The 24,130-nt window shown below is 35.6% G+C and overlaps 1 protein-coding gene across 1 annotated transcript in view; it reads right to left on the bottom strand.

The window, feature by feature from the left end:
* The window catches only part of ADGRB1 (adhesion G protein-coupled receptor B1), a 736,329-nt gene that overhangs the window by 432,194 nt on the left and 280,005 nt on the right, over positions 1-24,130 (bottom strand). The window contains 4 exon segments of the mRNA XM_053715405.1: positions 2,478-2,672; positions 7,958-8,064; positions 17,805-17,906; positions 22,035-22,199. Coding sequence (XP_053571380.1) covers positions 2,478-2,672; positions 7,958-8,064; positions 17,805-17,906; positions 22,035-22,199 — 569 coding nt within the window.

Below are 24,130 nucleotides of genomic sequence, written 5' to 3'. Positions count from 1 at the left end.
GTATAATTAATTTAAAACAAATTTAGGCAATATTAGTTATTTTTCAAAACATTTAAAAAAAATTCTTCCTCACTGTGTAATATAAGTTAAAGGGATATGAAACAGCCTGTTTCATTGATGTAATAATAGAAGCACTAAGTAGTGGCTTATACTTAATAGAAGTTGATGCAATATGTATTATTTATTATTGTAAATGGATTTTACCTTGTATTAAAATTTCATTTGTGCAGTGCCCATTACTTCTTGTCACAGCCCTATAAGGAGGCTTTGGTATCTATAGAAGGTTTATCTAGTGTAATAAATCTTCTAGAGTAATATGAGTTGATTTATTTTTAAAGGGACAGTCAAGTAAAAAAAAAACTTTCATGATTCAAATAGTGCATGTCATTTTAAACAACTTTTCAATTTACTTTTATCACCAATTTTGCTTTGTTCCCTTGGTATTCTTAGGAGATTCATATGCTAATTTCTTAGCTCTTGAAGGCTGCCTCTAATCTGAAAGCATTTTGACAGTTTTTCCCCACTAGAGGGCACTCAAGCATGTGAATTTACCAAGGAGTGAGCACTGATTGGCTAAAATGCAAGTTTGTCAAATTAACTGAAATAAGGGGCAGTCTGCAGAGGTTTAGATACAAGGTAATTACAGAGGTAAAATGTGTATAATTATAACTGTGTTGGTTATGAAAAACTGGGGAATGGGTAATAAAGGGATTATGTATCTATCTTTTTAAACAACAACAAAAATGCTGGTGTTGACTATCCCTTTAAGTGAATATACTAGATCATCAGGGAGTCTGATTTGTCCATGCTCAGAACAGGTAGAATACAACCTAAGTTGACAAAATGTTAGCTCTCTTATCACCCTGAGGGTAGTGGATACACTGAGTATTTCTAAGTGATAATTTTGGAAGAAAAAAAAAATCTACATTTTTTATTGCAATTAATGTAACTACATAAATTTCTATGAATTTCATTGATCAAAACTTTCAATAATCAAACTTACTAGTGTAGTATAAAAGAAACTGCTCCGATTCTATTGTGCACTCCGGCAGCCCCATCACTAAGTGCCTTTTTTTTTTTATATTGGTGACAAATTTTTCCAATCAGAATTATGGCATTTTGGCAAGCCCTTCTGCAACGTCATGATTGTTCCAGCAATGCATGAGCAATAGCAATGCACATTACAATTAAGCCAGCTGTTGAGCATGCATGAGAAATTTCAAGCACGTCAGCACAACGTCATAAATACACAGAGGGTGGGACCGCTCTCTAATATGCTGTGCCAAATCCAGGAAGTATATGGGGAGGGCGGAGCGAATGAAACCAGTTATACAATAGTAAGAATTTAATTATATAAATACCTAAGTGTCTTTTTAAAAAATAAAGTTAGCGACTCTGATATTTGTTATCAATATTATCAGAATTCATAAAACTAATATCACTTTAAGCAACTCCTGTGTCACTTCCAGAAACCAGGAGATTTACAAAATGAAAAGAGGTCAGTGGGGTTTACCTCTCAAACTGTGACAGTCCCACATATTTTTTTAAAATATGTGTGGTGCATCACTCTCTACTAATAAGAGCTCTAGTCAAAAGTCAAAATAAAAAGCTTTCAGGTAACCGCTACATGCTAAAAACATAATATAATAAAAAAATATTTAAAAAAATAATATCATAAAATATTTTTACATAAAATATAGAGTATATAATTGTTGCATAAGGATATTAATTTTGGTTCATTTAACCCATTGGATACCACAGAGAACCGCAACACAATTCAACATTTTTTGGCAGGCATGGGGTTAAATTAAATCACTTTCTAACTATTTTTAGTTCCAGAACTACTGTTCTCTCTGGCAATAATCACTGTTCCCCTAAGTAAGTCCAATCTGCATAACAGAGCATAATACTTTACATCCCTGCATGTTTCATTATTCAAAAGCATTTTAAAATATGCTGGCAATATACATAAGTACTTCTGTTCTCATCAGTGTGCATTATTAAAATGAACATAATGAAAACACTGTAAAAATTACACTGGAATAATAATTTACATTTATGTCTAATACAAAAATCTTAATAAAATATACAGAATTATTTTGCATCTGAATCTAAATGATATTACTACAATATATGCTAGAGGCAGTTAGTTCAATGCAATATTTGCATTACAGGATAAATTGTTAGATCATTATAAATGAACAGAGTTTTTTAAAGTAAGTTAAATATTGTTTTCTCTTTGTACATGTAATGTAGTTTTTAGTAGACCATCTGAATCTAAATGATATTACTACATTATATGCTAGAGGCCGTTAGTTCAATGTGATATTTGCCAAAAACAAAATCACTTGGATTTAACCCCTTTACTGCTAGAAGATTACAATCAATTTGTCACACTCCACTTTAGTACCAAGAGGGTGAAATCCTTTTTAACATGCTGTCACAAATGTAACTATTTAAATCCAGCTTCTACTAACCTGAACATCATCAGTAGTAGGGCTATAATAGGCTCTACGAAATATTTCTGTAAGGTTTCGTAGCGTGTCCACAATGGCTAATATATCTCCGCTATAACTTGCCCCTTCTTGAGAGATTTCCACCAGGTTCTGTATCACATTAGAAACTCCTTCTCCAATAAGGCCTCGTTGAGCTTTACCCAGATGTTCCTTGACCTACAAAAGAGAGGGGCGTTAGCTTTCAATACATATATAGAGAAAATGATAGAATAAAGAGATCTGATTTCCCTGCAGTAACAACTTATTTTAATGAGTGGTAGTTTCAAATAACAAAACGGTTATTTTGTAAAGAAGAATAAACCTAAAGAAGAAATGTATCATCTGTGAGAAAACTTCAGACATACCCCAGGAATGCCATTGCTCAGGTTGTGAGACTCATTTATGCAATAGAAAAATAACTTGTGCTTTTAGTTATGATTTTAACTTCGTATCTTGACGTGTTGCACATTAAATATAATTGTAACTGTGTACATTAAATATGAAGTATGGGGATGTGTTGTTAAATCACAATTTTACAGCTTAGTTAAAATTCTCATTTGTCATACAAATTTTAAATCACAATATTAATACGATTTTTAATGCATACTTTGATTTCAATTTAATTATGTCTAATATTCTGTTAAACTGCATATTTTACTGAGCACTATATTGTAATGTTTGAGTCTCTTCTTCATATACAGAAACGTAGGGTACAGAAATAGCAACAATGGAGCTTCTTTGATAAATAATCTCACCTGACAAAAAATTTCTAGAGAATTGGGCCCTCAATAAAAAACGAAAGCTTAGCATTTTAAGAACAGTGGTTCTCAGATTTTTTTGAAGACTAAGGTAAACTTTAAAATGCAAATTTCTGTCACGGCACACCTGTGTTCCTAATGCTGGACTCTCGTATAACTAACGGTAAATGTATAGTATTTTACATTTTACACCACCCTGACTATATTAAATGCTATTGCAATATATATTTTATACTTAGAAAGCTTCCCAGCAAATATGCAGCAAATGTATTGATACAGACTGAGGTGTTCTGCCTGAACCTCACAGTAATCCAAAGAAATATGCATGATTAAGGGCTGAGAGGCCTGAAATATTGCATGTAAATTCACTTTTCCTAATAAATACATTGTTTTAAGATTAAGGTGCCGTGGACATTCCATATACAGGTATATATTTTATAGTAAGAAAAATGAAAAAAATTGACAGAGATGAATATTTAGTGTCAATATTCAAAAGTGTCTTATCACATACAAGACACTGCACCTCATGTGCACACACCATTTATATTAATCATATATAATTCTAGGTTATAGTTTCATGCCGCAAAACTATAACCAATCGTGTTAACCCAAACGGCTGTGGAATTCAATGATGTATTTATTGTCATATTACTGGGAGTCAATTGCTGGGGCATTAGTTTAGCATTTGCAGTAAAATAAACCATTGTTACACACGTATTAGGCTGGCAAAATGTTTTTATACACATAAAAATTGTATATATTTTAAACAGAAAATAGTGTGATATAATTTTGCTGCAGTTTGCAGTTTTTCTATCAAAATTTGGAGGCACACATCTTGCTCTTTAATTGCACACCAGTGTGCACACAATTTCACTACTACTGGTCTAGAACTTTTTATGTAGTCTTTTCATATTCATAGCGTTTAATCTTTTGGCTTTAACAATATTGGCTTTATGATTTTATCAATATTTTCTGCAAGTTATTTACTTGTTTGTCATCCTCCGTGCTTAAAATTATTTAATTTATAATTTAGAGTATTTTTATATCTCATATATGTACTGTGAACTCTCGCACATGTTTAGTACTACTGAAATTAAAATGAGCTATAGATTTTTTTTCTAATACATTTCTAAATTTTCTTTAATTGGCCAGCCCCCCTTAATCATGTGACAGTCATCTGCCAATCAAAGGCTCATGTATGTATACACTGTGAACTCTTGCACATGCTCAGTAGGAGCAGGTGCCTCAGAAAGTGTGCAAATAAAAAGATTGGGCACAAAGTAAAATGGAAAGTTTCTTAAAACCACATGCTCTTTATGAATCATGAAAGTTAAAGGGACACTCAAGTCAAAATTAAACTTTAATTATTCAAATAGACCATTCAATTTTAAACAACTTTCCAATTTACTTCCATTAGCAAAATGTGTGCAGTCTTTTTTTATTTAAACTTTTTGAGTCACCAGCTCCTACTGAGCATGTGCAGAATAAACGTGTATGCTTTTGTGATTGGCTGATATCTGTCACATGGTACGTGTATGCATTTGTGATTGGCTGATGGCTGTCAGATGTTACAGGGGGAGTGGAAAAAGACATAACTTTTAAAATTGTCAGAAAAAATATCTACTACTCATTTGAAGTTCAGACTAAGTGCTACTGCATTGTCTTGTTATCTTGCATTTGTTGATTATGCAAATCTCCTGTGTTGGATGGTCCTTTACATTTTTTATTTTAATGTCTCTTTAAGGTAAATCCCTTTTCCTTTCTTAAACAAGCAAATTAGTCTAATATGTGTGAATTCCTCCAGTATTGCTTTCAACATACTCATAAACTTAATGTTTTCAATCCCAAAAGAAGGATTTTTAACAATTCTTACACAGCTAGGTGTATTTTTTTATTTCACATATTTCTCTAACGTAATTATGTTTAATTGTTATGTTTAATATTTTAAATGTAATAACTTAGTTTGTCTAAGTATTGATCAAACACATATCCATCACTTTTGTAAATTAAAGTTTTCACCTTTTACGTACTCATAAGAACTTATAAGATGATTTTTATCTTTTTATTGTTTTAATAAGTTTTAAGGTGTTTTTACATTTAAATAAATGCTAAATAATTTCAGAACACACATTAAAGTCCCAAGAACATAATATAATAGATGTCACACTAAACTTAAAAATGAATTCTTAAAAACTGAATAAACATATGATACTCTATAACAGTGATATCCCCCTGAACACATCTGTCACTGAGAACGGATGTGGTTTAGCTATCGTCCCTTATAGTGTGAAAGAACAATAGAACGAATCATAAAGATGGGCATTTATCAAAGAATAAAGTGACCAGTGCACCATAAATTTGACACAGATCTTTAACACCTATTTAACCACAATTTATCTTCATTATAATGGTTCAGCATTCATGTGACAAGAATGACAACCTCTTTGTTTTTCTATAGTGTTAAAGGAACAAATAACGCAAGATAAGTAAATTTTCCTGCCTATGTCAGTAGAGCAGTTTATTTTTAACTACTAAACATTTTCCCAAGATAAAATCAGGCTAAAAATACATTTCATAAACATACCTAACTAGGGCTGGGCGATTTTGGACCTAAAATGTTGCGATTGCGATTTTAATTGCAATTTTTTTAAAATAACTGTTAAACATACATTTCTGACAAAAAAATGCCTTGACCAGTACAGAATCTTAAAGTACATATTTCTCATTGACCAATACAGGCTGAGAGCATTCAGATACACACAACAAAACTATATATATATATGTATTTTTTTTTATTACACACACACTCACAGGTACCTGACGTGCAGGTAATACATAAGCACACTCAGGTGTATACTAAGATCTCATGCCACAAGTAGTCACTACTGTCCCCTCAGTACACGGTGGTTACACACATACTAAACCAATACACATATCTAGAAAGACAAAAATGCTGTAGTAGACAGATATTGTCAGTAACAAATACAATGAGAGACTGACCAATAAACTGATACATTTCTTCAACATAAATGACTACATCTTTTAAATAACGTTTTCCCATACCAAAACAAAAAAATAAACAAATATTTTCAGTATTTTGCTATATATGGCATTAAAATGTTTGAGTAAATGAAAGCTAGAAAGGCCAGTAATACATTAGACTAATTAGATTGATTGCATGTGTTTAAGCAAGACAGACAATTGTTCGCCCAGGTGAGCTGTGTAACTTCCTGAGAAATGAAAAATAATAGTAAACTCCCCAACTCCCTCTGCCCATAACCAGTCTCTCTGCCTCAGATATCTCTCGCCTTGCAGAAGCGCCGGAAGTATTCATGACTCCACAGTCCACTATGGCCCAAAAACCTCAAATTGTTCGTCTACGATGGCTTCAAGCTCCTCGACTAGCCTCTCCAACTCCTGATCACTCATCTTCCGCTATGCTGCTATCACTACCTGCGTGTACTGTTACTGCAGAGCAACTGCACCCCCCTCTTCCTGCCCCCCCCCATCAAATTGTGCTATTGGTAAGCAGGGCCATCAATCATTAATATAATCTGAATGATTAGCAAAAGAAATAGGAGATCTTAACTGATTGGACGCTTATAATATCCGTCAACATTTGGCTTCAAGAAGACTTGACATCATGGTATGGCCGCCTATTATAGGCTGTGCTCTCAGCTGTCATTACTACCTTCCACAAATACCAGTTATAAACATGCTCAGAGCTGCTTTTTTTAAAAAAAATGTTAACCGGAGGGCTAGCCTATACAAGTCCCTTCCTGTACATCATAGGGGGCAGGGCTAAAAATTGCATACTCTTGCGATTTGAAAATTGCACGATAAAAAAACATGATTAATTGCATCATGCAATTAATCGTGCAGCCCTACACCTAACCATACGTAGGAATCCTCTAGCCTATCAGCAACCTATCAGATTTTGTGGTATAAGTGTAGTTTTAATTAATATGATGGAGGAAGACTTTCCCTGAAACGCAGCACGAATAAAAGTTAAGATACTGTTTTATGAATCTTGGAAGGGCTCCATCATTTTATATATATATATATATATATATATATATATATATATATATATATATATATATATATATATTGTCCCTTAATACCAGCCCAAAAAGGCTCAATAGCACAGGAAGTATATAGGGGAACCAAAAATAAATAAAAAAGGTTCCTTTAATGCTCCCTTAATATAAATATATATATACACACACTTACTTACATACATACATTGCTCAGCATAATGGCGCTAGGCAACCATATTAGATTATTTCTATATTTCTGCACCTTGGTTACCAGAGGATAGTTTTGTTTAGCCAGTGGAGAAAAGTATAAATGTTCTGGTATGTCTCTTGTTAATACCATATTAAAGAGCTTAAATACAATTCAGCACAAGTAGTAAATGTATGTACTGTCTGAACAGGGAACACACAAAGGTGAATTGAATGAACAGTATTCAAGAGGGAATTATAGCAACTTGCTGTGTAGATAATAATACAAATCACAAAGCACTCACAATCATTCTATTTCCCAGGAGTCATGTATCTGGGAAGCAGTTTAAAGATATTACCAACCTATATTATTACATGATGAAAAGCACTCAAGATTTTAAAGATAAAAAAGTAAGAGATTAAATTGAATTAAAGTTCAAAACAAGTCTGCATTAAGATGCCAAACATTTCCTCTTACCATCTGCTGAATATTTCTGTAGTCAAGGGAAACACATTTGATGTATGTTGGAATCTCCCAGTATGCATCGCCCTCGTCATCCAAAACACATTTTCTCAGAATAAGCCCTACAATGGAAGAAACAACCTGAGTATAGATTATATGGTCAAAGCATTGGTTAGGCTTGAAAAAGAATAAATCAGTTTTATATTTTACCCTTCTGCTCAATGGTTTCCGTCTGGATTCAACCATGTATTTTAAGCAATAACCTATTATGTGTTTCAAGGTATTTGTTTTTTCTTTCTTGTTTTTGTTACTTACTGCCTTTTTTTTAATTATAATTTTTTATTCATAGATGTGGCATGATGTAGGTGGAAGGTTTATTATTTGTTGTTTTATTTAATAAAACACAAAAAAACAATATTGAATTGTAAATAATTGAGATATTTATGATACTTTTCCTTTATGACAGTCTGACAGAATACAGGTGGCCCTCGGTTTACAACGGTTCAATTTGCACCGTTTCAGAATAACAACCTTTTTTTTCAGTCATGTGACTGCTATTGAGAAGCAGTGCATTGATTAAAATAGCCAGTAGGTGGAGCTGTCCGCTTGTGTTGCAGCAAAGATATGCAAGCCAAGCAAGCTGAAATTAATCAGTTTAACCGAACCTGAGCTATCGAGCAGCTTGCCAAGGAACAAGATCTTCCTGTCTATAAATTAGTCCAGATTGGAATGCATAGAAAGAACTGTTTGCAGAAAAATGCAAGTAAAGTCTGTGTTGTGTGATTATTTTATTTATAATGCTGTTTAGCATTTAAGTCTTCATTTCAAAGCTTTAAAAATAATGTATTAGGTGTTACTTATGCCAATTTTGAGAGGGACCTGGAACCTAACTCCCTCACTTCCCATTGACTTACATTATAAACTGGGTTTCAATTTACAACAGTTTCGATTTACAACCATTCCTTCTGGAACCTAACCCCAGCGTAAACTGAGGGCTACCTGTACTGTTTTTTTTTATATATATGTTTTTTTAAAATATAAAAATATATATATATTTCACCTAACTTCCACTTAACTATCAAGCAAAAATATGATTTTTAACCCCTTAGTGACCAGAGCACTTTTCCATTTTCTGTCCGTTTGGGACCAAGGCTATTTTTACATTTCTGCGGTGTTTGTGTTTAGCTGAAATTTTCCTCTTACTCATTTACTGTACCCACACATATTATATACCGTTGTTCTCGCCATTAAATGGACTTTCTAAAAATACCATTATTTTCATCATATCTTATCATTTACTATAAAAAAAATTATAAAATATGAGGAAAAATGGAAAAAAACACACTTTTTCTAACTTTGAACCCCAAAATCTGTTACATATCTACAACCACCAAAAAACACCCATGCTAAATTGTTTCTAAATTTTGTCATGAGTTTAGAAATACCCAATGTTTACATCTTCTTTGCTTTTTTTGTAACTTATAGGGCCATAAATACAAGTAGCACTTTGCTATTTTCAAACCATTTTTTTTCAAAATTAACGCTAGTTACATTAGAACACTAATATCTTTCAGGAATCCCTGAATATCCATTGACATGTATATATTTTTTTTTAGAAGACATCCCAAATTATTGATCTAGGCCCATTTTGGTATATTTCATGCCACCATTTCACCGCCAAATGCGATCAAATACAAAAAATTGTTCACTTTTTCACAAATTTTTTCACAAACTTTCAGTTTCTCACTGAAATTATTTACATACTGCTTGTGCAATTATGGCATAAATGGTTGTAAATTCTTCTCTGGGATCCCCTTTGTTCAGAAATAGCAGACATATATGGCTTTGGCATTGCTTTTTGGTAATTAGAAGGCCGCTAAATGCCACTGCGCACCACACGTGTATTATGCCCAGCAGTGAAGGGGTTAATTAGGGAGCATGTAAGGAGCTTTTTGGGGTAATTTTAGCTTTAGTGTAGTGTAGTAGACAACCCCAAGTATTGATCTAGGCCCATTTTGGTATATTTCATGCCACCATTTCACCGCCAAATGCGATCAAATTAAAAAAAACGTAAAATTTTTCACAATTTTAGGTTTCTCACTGAAATAATTTACAAACAGCTTGTGCAATTATGGCACAAATGGTTGTAAATGCTTCTCTGGGATCCCCTTTGTTCAGAAATAGCAGACATATATGACTTTGGAGTTGCTTTTTGGTAATTAGAATGCTGCTAAATGGCGCTGCGCATCACACGTGTATTATGGCTAGCAGTGAAGGGGTTAATTAGGTAGCTTGTAGGGAGCTTGCAGGGTTAATTTTAGCTTTAGTGTAAAGATCAGCCTCCCACCTGAAACATCAGACCCCCTGATCCCTCCCAAACATCTCTCTTCCCTCCCCTACCCCACAAATGTCCCCGCCATCTTAAGTACTGGCAGAAACTCTGCCAGTACTAAAATAAAAGGTATATTTGGGCTTTTTTGTGCATTTTTTGTTAGCATATTTACATATGCTTCTGTGTAGGGATCCCCTTAGCCCCCAACCTCACTGATCCCCCACTAAACAGCTCTCTAACCCTCCCCCTCTGACTTAATGTGCGCCATCTTGGGTACTGGCAGCTGTCTGCCAGTACCCAGTTTAGAGAAAAAAAATGCTTTTTTTTAAATAAAATATGTCCCTTTTCTGTAGTGTAGCTTTCCCCCCCCCCAAGACCAACCCCCCACCCCTTCCAGATCCCTTAGATGGTAAAAGTAAAAGTTTATTTCATTTTTTTTTTACTTTTACTTTTTTACTTTTCTGTAGTGTAGCGGTTTCCACCCGCTCCCGCCCCGTGCACGCGCCCGCCCGCCACCCCCCGTGCACGCGCGCGCGCCCGTGCGCGCCCCCGACGGTCCCGATCCCGATCCCGCCCCCCGTGACGTCACGCGCAACACCGATGGCCGCCCACCCGCCTCCCAATTCGGCTCCCACCCACCAACGATACCGGCCATCGATGTCCGGTGCAGAGAGGGCCACAGAGTGGCTCTCTCTGCATCGGATGGCCATGTATGGTTATTGCAGGATGCCTCCATATCGAGGCATCACTGCAATAACCGGAAAGCAGCTGGAAGCGAGCAGGATCGCTTCCAGCTGCTTTCCACACCGAGGACGTGCAGGGTACGTCCTCAGGCGTTAACTGCCTTTTTTTTGAGGACGTACCCTGCACGTCCTCGGTCATTAAGGGGTTAAAGGTAAAATCAATTCTTTGTTCAGTTCTGTCACTATCAGTGCATGATCTTTACTAAAGAAAAACAACAAATCTGCTATATCTATGGAATACAAAACATTAATGGATGGGGAATATTTATCAAAGCCTCAACCGCAAATACGCTGGAATTATGCAGCGTAATTGTTGTGAGCTTGATCCGACCTAGTTACCAAAGCCTACAGACCGGCAAATGTTGAAATTTGTGATGTAACATACGATCCGCTGGTCTCAATATGACGCAGATCGATGCTTACGTCATTACAGATGTTCCAAATACACATTCGGCTCTGACACTTTTTCCCATTTAACAAATAGTTAACAGGTATGCTCGCGGCAATTCCAGCCCAGCGTACCTGGTTTTCAATCCGCCACTCTGGAGGCCGCTGATGCCATAGAAATCAATTGGAGTCTGAAATCAGCGAAAGCGAATGTTCGATGCTGCCAGATATCCCATTGATTTATATGGTAGAAAACAAGTGACGTTTACACCTAACACCCTAACATAAACTCAGAGTCTAAACACCCCTAATCTGACGCCCCTGACATCGCCACAAGCTAAATAAAATGTATTGACCCCTATTCCGCTGCTCCCCCACCCTGCCGCAACATAAAGTTTTGAACCCCTATCCCGCCGGTCCCCGACCACGCTGCAACCTAAATACATTTATTAACCCCTATCCCGCCGCTCCCCGACCCCGCCACAACCTAAATAAATTTATTAACCCCTAAACCTCTGGCCTCCCACATCACTACCACTAACTAAACCTATTAACCCCTAAACCGTCAGCCCCCCACATCGCCAAAAAATACATTAAGCTATTAACCCCTAAACCTAACAATTCGCTAACTTTAAATTAAAATTACAACATCCTTATCTTCAAATAAATTTAAACTTCCCTGTAGAATTAAAATAAACTATTTTAAAATATTAATTAACCTACCCTAACTATTATACTACAAATAAATTAAACTACCAATTAAATTAACTAAATTACATATTAAAAAACCCTAACCCTACTCAAATTATTTAAATATACTATTAAACTTTATAAAAAGTACTACATTACCAAAAGAAAAAAAAAACCACCACATTATCAAAAATAAAAAAGAATTACACCTAATCTAATAGCCCTATCTAAATAAAAAGCCCCCCTAAATAAAAAATAAAAAACCTAGCCTACAATAAACTACCAATGGCCCTTAAAATAACCCCCCCCCCAAATCTAAAATAACCTAAGATCCCCATTGCCCTGAAAAGGGCTTTTAGCTCTTTTACATGCCCAGACCCTAATCTAAAAATAAAACCCACCCGAAAAAAACTTAAATAAACCTAACACTAACCCTGACGATCCACTTACAGTTATTGAAATCCTGCTTGAAGGCTCCATCTGGCGCGGAGCGGGTCCATCCTGAAGACATCCGGCGTGGAGCATCCTCTTTATACGGTCGCATCTGCAAACTGGAACTTCAATGCAAGTGACGTCATCCAAGATGATGTTCCTTACATTCCTATTGGCTGAAAGATTTCAATCAGCCAATAGGATTAGAGCTGCTAAAATCCTATTGGCTGTTCCAATCAGCCAATAGGATTTGAGCAGCTCTCATCCTATTGGCTGTTCCAATCAGCCAATAGGATTGAGCTCTCATCCTATTGACTGATTGGAGCAGCCAATATAATGAGAGCTGCTTAAATCCTATTGGCTGATTGGAACAGCCAATAGGCTTTTAGCAGCTCTAATCCTATTGGCTGAATGAAATCTTTCAGCCAATAGGAATACAAGGGACGCCATCTTCGATGACGTCACTTGCATTAAAGTTCCAGTTTACGGCAGCGACCATATAAAAAGGATGCTCCGTGCCGGATGTCTTCAGGATGGACCCGCTCCGTGCCGGATGGATGAATATAGAAGATGCCGTCTAGATGAAGACTTTTTGCCGCCTGGATGAAGACTTCGCCGGCTGGATGAAGATCGAAGAAGCCGCCTGAATGAAGACTTCTTGCCACCTGGATGAGGACTTCAAGCGGGACTTCAATAACTGTAAGTGGATCGTCGGGGTTTAGTGTTAGGTTTATTTAAGGGTTTTTTGGGTGAGTTTTATTTTTAGATTAGGTTCTGGGCAGGTAAAAGAGCTAAATGCCTTTTAAAGGGCAATGCCCATACAAATGCCCTTTTCATGGCAATGGGGAGCTTAGGTTATTTTAGATAGGCTTTTTATTTGGGGGGGTTGGTTGGTTGGGTGGTGGGTTTTACTGTTGGGGGGTGTTTGTATTTTGTTTACAGGTAAAAGAGCTGATTTTTGGGGGACAATGCCCCACAAAAGGCCCTTTTAAGGGCCATTGGTAGTTTATTGTAGGCTAGGGTTTTTTTATTTTGGGGGGGGGTATTTTGATAGGGCTATTAGATTAGGTGTAATTCTTTTTTTATTTTTTAAAATGTTTTTTTTATTTTTTGTAATTTAATGTTTTTGTTTTTTTTGTAACTTAGTTTTTTTTCTTTTGGTAATGTAGTACTTTTAATAAGGTTTAATAGTATATTTAAATAATTTGAGTAGGGTTATGTTTTTTTTAATATGTAATTTAGTTAATTTAATTGGCAGTTTAATTTAATTGTAGTATAATAGTTAGGGTAGGTAAATTCATATTTTAAAATAGTTTATTTTAATTCTACAGGTAAGTTTAAATTTATTTGAAGATAGGGATGTTGTAATTTTAATTTAAAGTTAGCGGGTTGTTAGGTTTAGGGGTTAATAACTTAATTTTTTTTGGCGATGTGGGGGGCTGGTGGTTTAGGGGTTAATAGGTTTAGTTAGTGGTAGTGATGTGGGAGGCCAGAAGTTTTGGGGTTAATAAGTTTATTTAGGTTGCGGCAGGGTCGGGGAGCGGCGGGATAGGGGTTAATTCATTTATTTAGGTTGCAGAGGGGTTGGGGTGCGGTGGGAGAGGGGTTAATAAATGTATTTAGTTTGCGGCGGGGTCGAGGAGCGGCGGGATAGGGGATAATTAATTTATTTAGGTTGCAGCGGGGTTGGGGATCGGCAGAATAGGGGTTAATAACTTTATGTTGCGGCGGGGTCGGGGAGCGGTGGGATAGGGGTTAATAACTTTATTTAGGGGTCAGGGAGTGGCGGGATAGGGGTTAAACATTTTAGTATAGTGGCAGCATTTAGTGACAGGGCATAAATAAGTTTGGAAAAAGCTGAATAAACGCAAGATCGATGACTGCTAGTTAACAACAGTCCATCGCCCCGTACTTGGTGCGTGTCTTTTTGCCGGCTTTTTTCATAACTAAGGAGAGCTTATTGAGATACGTGGCCGCGATGTTAGGCGAGCGTATTGATGCCGCGAATGCAACACATTTGACGGCTTGATATCCTCCAAAGTATCTACTTTCAGAGCACACTTTAGTCTAAGATTCTTCAAACTTTTTTTTCCCAAGAACCAGTACAATGATACCACATACCTTTGCGACCCTATTTTTATGCTTGGTCTGAAAAATTCTGAATATAGGACAAGATAACTGCAATTTTAGGCAAAGTGACTAAAATGTGTGCACACTTTATTCTTGATTGTAGTCAAACTTGAAAGTGTTTTAAAGGATAATAACGCAAACTCTCATGCAACACACACACACACACTCTCATACAACGCACACACACCAAACAAACACACTCGCATACAACACACACACACTCTCATACAACGCACACACACCAAACAAACACACTCGCATACAACACACACACACTCTCATACAACACACACACAACAAACAAACACACTCGCATACAGCACACACACACTCTCATACAACATACAGGGGTAAATTTATTAAAGTGCGGACGGACATGATACAATGTAGCGTATCATGTCCGCCGCACATCGATAAATGGCAAAAGCATACGCTGTCAGCATTTATCATTACAATTGGCCGCTAGAAAGTAGTGTCAATCAACCCGATCGTATTCGATTGGGCTGATTTCTGTCCACGGTCTCAGAGCAGGCGGACAGGTTATGAAGCAGCGGTCTTTAGAAGTTCATAACTTCTGTTTCCGGCGAGCCTTCATCAAGCTCCCCACAGACTCTCATACAGCAAACACACACATCAACACACTCTCATACAACACAAATACATCACACACAGTCTCATAAAACAAACACACACTCTCATACAACACAAATACATCACACACAGTCTCATAAAACAAACACACACTCTCATACAACACAAATACATCACACACAGTCTCATAAAACAAACACACACTCTCATACAACACAAATACATCACACACAGTCTCATAAAACAAACACACACTCTCATACAACACAAATACATCACACACAGTCTCATAAAACAAACACACACTCTCATACAACACAAATACATCACACACAGTCTCATAAAACAAACACACACTCTCATACAATACACATACACCACACACACACTCTCACACAAGACACACAAACATCACACACACACTCTCATACAATCACACACATCACACACACTCTCATACAACACACACATACTCTCATATAACACAAATACATCACACACAGTCTCATAAAACAAACACACACTCTCATACAATACACATACACCACACACACACTCTCACACAAGACACACAAACATCACACACACACTCTCATACAAGACACACACATCACACACACTCTCATACAACACACACACACTTTCATACAACACACCCACACACATCACACACTCTCACCACACACTCATACAACACAAACTCTCATACAACATACACACATCACACACACAGACCACACACACAAATTTCTCTGTTAACACAGCTACATGGGGAATGTAGCTGTGTTAACAGAGAAATTCATTATGGTGGAGAGAGATATGGTAGCAACTTAAAGTTGACTAACTAACAGGATGATGATGATGATGATGTATTTGAATATTCTAAACACAATGCTTTATGTATAAGAATAATATGTTTGGTTTGTTTGGATTAATGCATAACATGTGTCTTATGGACACGCCCATTGTGGGTGTTATTCTTTAATCAATTGTGTATTGGTAGCATAAAGGTTTAAATAGCAGGATAGAGGTAAGGTATATACATGCCTGAGGAAACGGCCCTTCAGTGCCAAGAAACGCGTTGCATTAGAGGGATTTATCCCCTTGACCACTACTTGTTCTTATTATATACTTTTAATATTTTAATTTTTAATTTAAATTTTTGATTTGTCTTTTAATAAAAATGTTTTTTACTATAACACAAGTATAGTGGTTTCTATCTTACCTCTCATTTCCCAATATTGGGCTGTTTGTGCATTTATCCTGTTTTTGGACCATATCGTTGGTAACACCTGAAGTGGGTGAGCTGATACGCCCTAAAATAAAATTATCAGTCTGCATCTACCAGCACATAGGTGTGCTATTGGACATTGTGAGTACCCATTTGGCATAATTATCTCCATTGTTCCATCTATTTGGTTGATCTGCACATGTGGTTTCCTTTGTTGTCTTGACTCTCCATTACAGACACACCTGGCAGGGATATCCTGGAGTGGGGGTACTGACACCATATTATGTCAGTCTGTTTCCTTTAGCACATTGGGGTGCTTATTTTAAATGTGAGTACCAATTTGACTTGAGTGCATAAGCTTTGGCTTTTTTGATTTGGTGATTCTACACATGAGGCATCCCTCTCTTTTTTCTATTTTAGACAATGGCTGCCATTTATCTTACTGTGTATAGGCAAGCTTCTTAGAAAGAGAACCTATCTACAGGTCTTTGGGGCCTTCGGAGCAGATGGACTTGTGCATGAGCAGGGCTTGTCAGTCATTCCAGATGAATCAGTTGTAAGACCTGTGTTTCCTCTTAAAGGGGTAGTAAAGTGCAAATTAAACTTTCATTATTCAGATAGGGCATGTCATTTAAAAAAAAACTTTCTAATTTACTTTTATCATCATATTTGCTTTGTTCTTTTGATATTCTTAGTTGAAAGCTAAACCTAGGTAGGCTCATATGCTAATTTCTAAGCCCTTGAAGATCAACTCTTATCTGAATGCATTTGACAGTTTTTCACAGCTAGAGGGTGTTAGTTCATGTGTTTCATATAAATAAAATGGTGCGCATGCACATGGAATTATTTAAGAGTCAGCACTAATTGCCTGAAATGCAAGTCTGTCAAAAAATCGGAGTTAATGGGACAGTCTGCAGTAGCTTTGATACAAGGTATTTACAGAGGTAAAAAGTATATTAATATAACAGCGCTGGTTATGCAAAACTGGGGAATGGTAAATAAAGGGATTATCTATCTTTTTAAACAATAACATTTTTGGTGTTTACTATCCCTTTAACTTTTGGTTGTAGGCTTCCACGAGTAAAACCACCACAACAGCCCCATAGCTGATTACAGAAATTCATAAATGGGATCCAGTGTATAAAAACATGGCCGTGTCTGTTTTTCAATAAAACTTTATTTATAGACACTGAAATGTGAATTTCATTTAATATTATTTTTCTTATGAAAGAAAAGTACAAAATCTTTAACCCATTTGATGCCACATCTCTGAAATGTTATGTTCAGTGGTGTAAAATTAAGAGGAGATATTAACTCCATCATTACCTGTGGCATTTCGAGGACATCTGATTGTAGCTGTTTCCCCTGCTGGGGTTTCTTGCCAAAATACTGAAGCAAAATTTTCTTCAGAACAAATCTCATGTGGTTCTGAAAAGAAAGACAATTTTATTGTTAAAGGTCACATGTATTTGCCAAAAAATATATTTTTTTAAATATTTCTAGTGTCTTGATCTTTTACAGGATTATTTCAGGCATTATGAGGACATTTTTTGGCAATAAATTATGCGTATGTGCACCCCTGTCCACCTCAGCTTGATAAATCGCCCACAAAGAGTTTAAACACATAGTTAAAGTACACCCAGCAGCCTCAGAGAACTGCTGGCCCCAAATGAAAACTGCAACTGACCCAATCAGCAGCACTAGTTATACAGCTCAGTCATGCTACAAGTGCTGTTGATTGGATCAGCGGCAGTTTTGCTTGGGACCAGCAATTCTCTGTGGATCCCTAGCAGTACTTAAGCTATGTGTTTAAAATTACATGCGCTAACGATTTAGAATAGTATGGGCTCATTCAAAGTGTATATATATTTATTGCAGTATGGCTTATCAAAAAGACCATATAGTTGTAATCTTTAACAAATGGTACAGAAATATTTTGGATTTTGAAAAATTTGTATTCAACCTACAAATGCCATGTTTTTGGTGTCATGATATATTTGCATTTTGTCCTTTAATTTAATTAATGTTTAACCCTTTTACATTACATTTTAGTCCTCTTTGGCAGTTAAGAGTTTGAAAATGGTCTTTAATAAAGTTCACTCTATTATCAGTATAAATGGCTGAATGTCATTTGTTAAAAAGAATTAATAAATTAAAGTTTGTCATTAACATTCATCTGTTTAGTAAAGTTTGAATGCCTGCAGATTTGACATTTGTTTTTGAAAACAATTAATAACAAATAAACAAATAGTTTGTTTGTTTATTGAATATAACATTTAAATATACAAATATTAACATTTGAATGTTGATACACATATGTTCAAATGTTACATTCAATATTCAAACTTTATTATTCACTCTATAGAAAACTATTTGAATATCCAAGATTCTGGCATTCACCCATCCCAAATTATGGGAAAGGAAAGAGGTATAGATTAGACGGTTCTCAACCTCTTCAGTGTTGACAAGCAAATGTTTTATAACATTTATATGAAAAAAAATAGAAAATGGAATGCTTGGTGAATATACAAACACCAACTGATTTATTTGAATTCTTAATTTGCTGTTCAAATGTTTCCACTTGATTGTTGAAAAAATTGGTTTGAAAACTAACATTCAATTTAAAGGGGCATAAAACAAGTTAGGATAGAGAGAACATATAATAATATGTACTTAAATTACTTTACCTGCAAATGTATCCTGCCTCACCACATTAACCCTTTCTTTTATGTTTACAAATTGTACAGCTATAACTCCCCCACACATTTCCTTCCATGGGTCCGATTTATCACGGCCCGAATGGGGCTGTATAGACCTGTTTCCGCGTGAGCCTTCAGGAGGAGTTAACAGGAGTTAAGAAGCAGCGGTCTTAAGACCGCTGCTCCTTAACTCGTTTGCCTGCTCTGAGGCGGCGGACAGCAATCCGCCCGATCGGATACGATCCGGTTGATTGACACCCCCTGCTAGATTGGCCGCGAATGTGCAGGATGGCATTGCATAAGCATTTCTAGTGAAATGCTTGTACAATGATAAATGCAGACAGCGCATGCTGTCTGCATTTATCGATGTGCGGCGGACATGATCGCTGCAGCGGATCATGTCCGTTAGCACTTTTATAAATTGGCCCCTATGGATGTATCTATATCTACCATTGCTTTGTTAGAATGCAGAAGTACACAGTAATTATCTGCTGGAGCATGCATAGAAGCAAATAAGTTGCTGTGAAATGCAATGCCTGTGTTTCTGATGCTAAACACTGGATCAGACTACTCCAGACAGCATAGCTATGTAAGTAATTTTGCTTATTTTTGAAAATTATTTTAAAATTCTTGCCAGCAATTTTTAAACCATTTTGTTTTATGCAAACTATTTTTACTTAATTAGCACTTTTAGGATTTGCACAGATCTCACCATGTTTTATGGCACTTTAAGGGGGGGGGGGGGAAATTGACATTTACATTTCAAAGTTAATGCTATTGGACTTACATTGAATTCAATAAATCTTCATATTTTATTGTCATACGTTTTATATATGGATAAATATGGATTAAATACATTTTCCTTTAGGAAGCAGTGAGTCATGCTAATAAAAGTTCTATTTATATAACTCTTCAGAAATCACCTTGGGAAGAAAATAGTCTAACCTTCAATATAGAATCAATTTATTTGTGACAGTTTTAGATTTTTTTCCTTGTGAATTTCTTTAAATAAATGGATATTGTGTTAAACAATAAATAAGGCAATATTTTCGCTTTTTTATAAAGTATACTGTAAATCTGATTTGTTTTTTTCATTATTGATATTATATAAACATCCAAAGGACAATTAATGAGACAGGGTATTTTGCATGTACATCAGAAAAGTGAGTTCTCTCATTATATTTTTTGAGGACCTATTCAGTAGATAGAGGTGAGGTTTACACCTTGTCCTAGTGCATTGTACAAGAATCTGTACAATGTATTAAACCCTTTGTTCCTGGAGAGGGTCGTAATTAATTTGCTGCCAAGGGGTATTAAGTTGACATTAAAGTCAATAGTATATAAATGCATCAGCAAGGTTTCACTGCATTGCAACATAAATGTTTTAAAAGCATTTAAAACTGTAATTTTGTTAGAATAATGTATATTTCTTAGCAGACCCTTGAAAATCACCTTGAATTGTCTAAATCTTATTGCCTTTGCTGGATATAAGAAATATGGACAGATATAAATGTGTTCCTGTACATATAATTCAATGACTGTGCAGCTTCACTGGCGAGAATAGCAACACCACAGTTAAATTACAGTAAAAGCAGACAAAACAAACAATAAAAGTGCATTGGAAAGTTTTTAAATTATTCATAATAAAATAATTGTATGGGGCTACAATTTTGGGTTTAAACTGCTAAGTATGACTACAATAACAAGGTTACTATTCATCGTGCTATGGTTTTATTTCCTGAACCTGCAGCTCTCTTTAAATCTGTTCTCTTATTTTTACCCATAATAGAAGTCAGTTGCAAAGCTCTGCGTCTTTATACTAGAAGTTGCAACCTTGGTACAGACACAATCTTGCATCTTGTGACAGACGCAGTCCCTTTTCCAGGCTTTTTGATAGCTGTACCTTGTACTTTAGATTTACTTGCAAAGTAGAAAGAAGACAAGTTCTTTTGCAGTTTTTTTATACATTTTAAAAGTTATATAACAAATATAAAAAGCCCTTAAGAATAAATTAGAACAGTGGAACAATACAAAAATGTGCAGCTAAACTGAAGAGCACAATACAACTTGTAAAGAAGACAATAAAAAGACTGTTATGCAATGCGTACCACCTCTTTTTTAAGATGGCGGAGTCCAGTGTGGAAATGCAGAGCTTCACTTACAGGCACTTTCAAAGGTTAAAATCAGAGAATCGATTTGAAGAGATTTGCAGGCACAGGAAAAAAACCAATAGTACAATTAGCAGTAACCCCACTACTGAGGTTGTACCCAGACGTTTAATGTCCCTTAAATGTATCTGAAGAAGGGACATGAGTGATCTTGTAAGCTAGTAATCAAACTAAATAATTGGAATTGGCATTAAACAGCTAATAAGAATAGAAATGTTCTCTCTGGCTAAGAAAATCAAATATAAACTCTCTCTTGTCTCTGAAACAGTTCAAATGGAAGAAAACTTTATTTTGTAGTGTATCTAATCCAAAATCCCTTCTTCTGACCAATGAGAAAGCAGGGCAGTTGTATAATTTGAGTTGAGAAGTTACTCCCCCATTGTCAGTTTGAATAACGGCAGAGCAGGGTTTGAAATTACACGATCATTAAAGGGACGTTAATAATATTCTAGTGTTAATTGGTAGCTATGCCCTGTACGCAGTCCATATAGCATACAATTCACATGCACAAGTACCAGGATTCATTGCCTATGAAGAAGCAAAAACCATAACACTTTGCACCAACTCTCACTTTCTGCACCTTGATAAGGAAGGTTCATTTATACACATGGCAACAAAATATCTACTATACATGTTTTTGGAACCAAAGATATATTAGTGCAAATTTGTATTGATATTAATGATATTACCTGGGCACTTTTTTTCGTTGCATTGTTTGGTTTCTTCGGTGGGACCTGGACAGGTTTCTCCTCCAAAAAACGGACCATAACAAGTGCGCTCTCTTTTCTGTACACCCCCACCACATGTGGAAGAGCAGCTACCCCACGCTCCCCAGGCCTGCCACTTCCCATCAACTGAAAGCCCAACAGAATATCATTAGCATATTAATTGCAGTTACTCTGCTCAGGAAGGTTAGGCAAACCTAATAGGATTTGGCAAGGAAACATTAAAACTAATGTAAATTGTAAAACAGCTTTGATTGTCAAAGAAGATAAAAAAAGGGTATTCATGCAAATAGCTTCAAAACTTGCATAATAGGAAGCGATATTAAATAAAATGCGAGTAATGCCCTAATTACCTTAAAGGGACACTCAAGTCAAAATTAAACTTTCATTAATCAGACAGAGCATGCCATTTTAAACAACTTTCCAATTTACTTCCATTAAAAAAGTGCAGTCTTTTTATATTTAAACTTTTTGAGTCACCAGCTCCTACTGAGCATGTGCAAAAATTCACCGAATAAGCGTATATGCATTTGTGATTGGCTGATGACTGTCACATGGTACGTGTATGCATTTGCGATTGGCTGATGGCTGTTACATGATAAAGGAGGAGTGTAAATAGACATAATTTTTAAATTGTCAGAAAGAAATCTACTATTAATTTGAAGTTCAGACTAAATGCTATTGCATTGTCTTGCATTTGTTGATTACGTAAATCTACAGTGTTAATTGGTCCTTTAAAGTCACACATATAAACTAAAAATGCCAGGCATAATGATGTATTCAAAGCAAAAATTAGCCAGAGACTATTATGCAAATGTTTTCTATTACATTAGCAGGTCGATCACAATCTTTTCAATATCGGCTACAGATAATGAGGTTTCCTTTCCGCTATTATGGGCAGCATGTCTTTTGGGTGATCACAATCAGAATGTATTTGCCCACTAAAACCTCACAGCCACAAATTACTTTTTGCTTGTAAATTTTAGAAAAATTAGTTTTTGGTTGTCAAGTAGTTGTTACTGGAATCAATACTTGGTACACAGCAAAAGCTGATATATATGACATATACACTGCCTGTTTTACACCTCTTAAGCTTAAATTATAGTTGTTTTGAATTAAACCCTCTGTACACCATGTAAATAATCATTTACATGTGTGGCATTAAACCTATTGCAATCCAAACCCATCATGATAACTGGGAAAACGATGTGAATGATTTTTAAATTATGGAATGATGGGTTTAATGAGCATGTTTGTTCAATGATTACATTGACAATTTTAAGTATTTCTTCCAGTTATTGATTGAGATAGCACTGTTTTCCTGTTTGGAGAGCATTACATCAGAAATCAAGAAGGATACTACAGGAAATTATTTTCTTTTAAAGTTTCCCAAACTAATCTCATCATCTATTCTAGACCCTCATACTGTAAAACATGAAACTGCTAAGTTAAGAAGTTTCCTCCATTGCAACATTGAAGCCGCAAAAATGTCACCAATTGTTTTGGGTTTTGAGAAGCACCTGAAATCTCGCAATTGTGATTGTCTCAAAAACAACAGTGCTAAAAACATGTGACAAACAAATCAGCTGATAGATTATGAGGGGACCCTAATATTATTTAAATATTACAGAAGTGTAAAGTTTTTGTTGTATAAAATAAAATGTAACATTTTAGTTCCATAAAATAATTGGTGCTGTCATAATGTAACTTATATTTCCCTTAAAGGCAATTGAAACACCAATTTTTTTTTTTCATGATTCAGATAGAGCATTACATTTTATACAACTTTCTAATTTACTTCTATTATCTAATTTGCTTAGTTCTTATGTTATACTTTGCTGAAGTGGATATCTAGGTAGGCTTAGAAACTAAGAACTAGCTGCTGATTGGTGGCTGCACATATATGTCCATTTTCTTACTAATGTGTTGAGCTAGCTTCCAGTAGTTCATTGCTGCTCCTTCAATAAAGGATACAAAGAGAATGAAGCAAAATTGATAACAGAAGTAAACTGAAAAGTTGTTTTAAAATGTATGTTCTGTCCGAATCCTAAAAGAAAACA

Source organism: Bombina bombina, chromosome 5 (genome assembly GCF_027579735.1).
Source record: "Bombina bombina isolate aBomBom1 chromosome 5, aBomBom1.pri, whole genome shotgun sequence".
NCBI lineage: Eukaryota > Metazoa > Chordata > Amphibia > Anura > Bombinatoridae > Bombina > Bombina bombina.
Note: the sequence above shows the minus strand (reverse complement) of the source record. Positions and strands in the feature narration are given on the sequence as shown.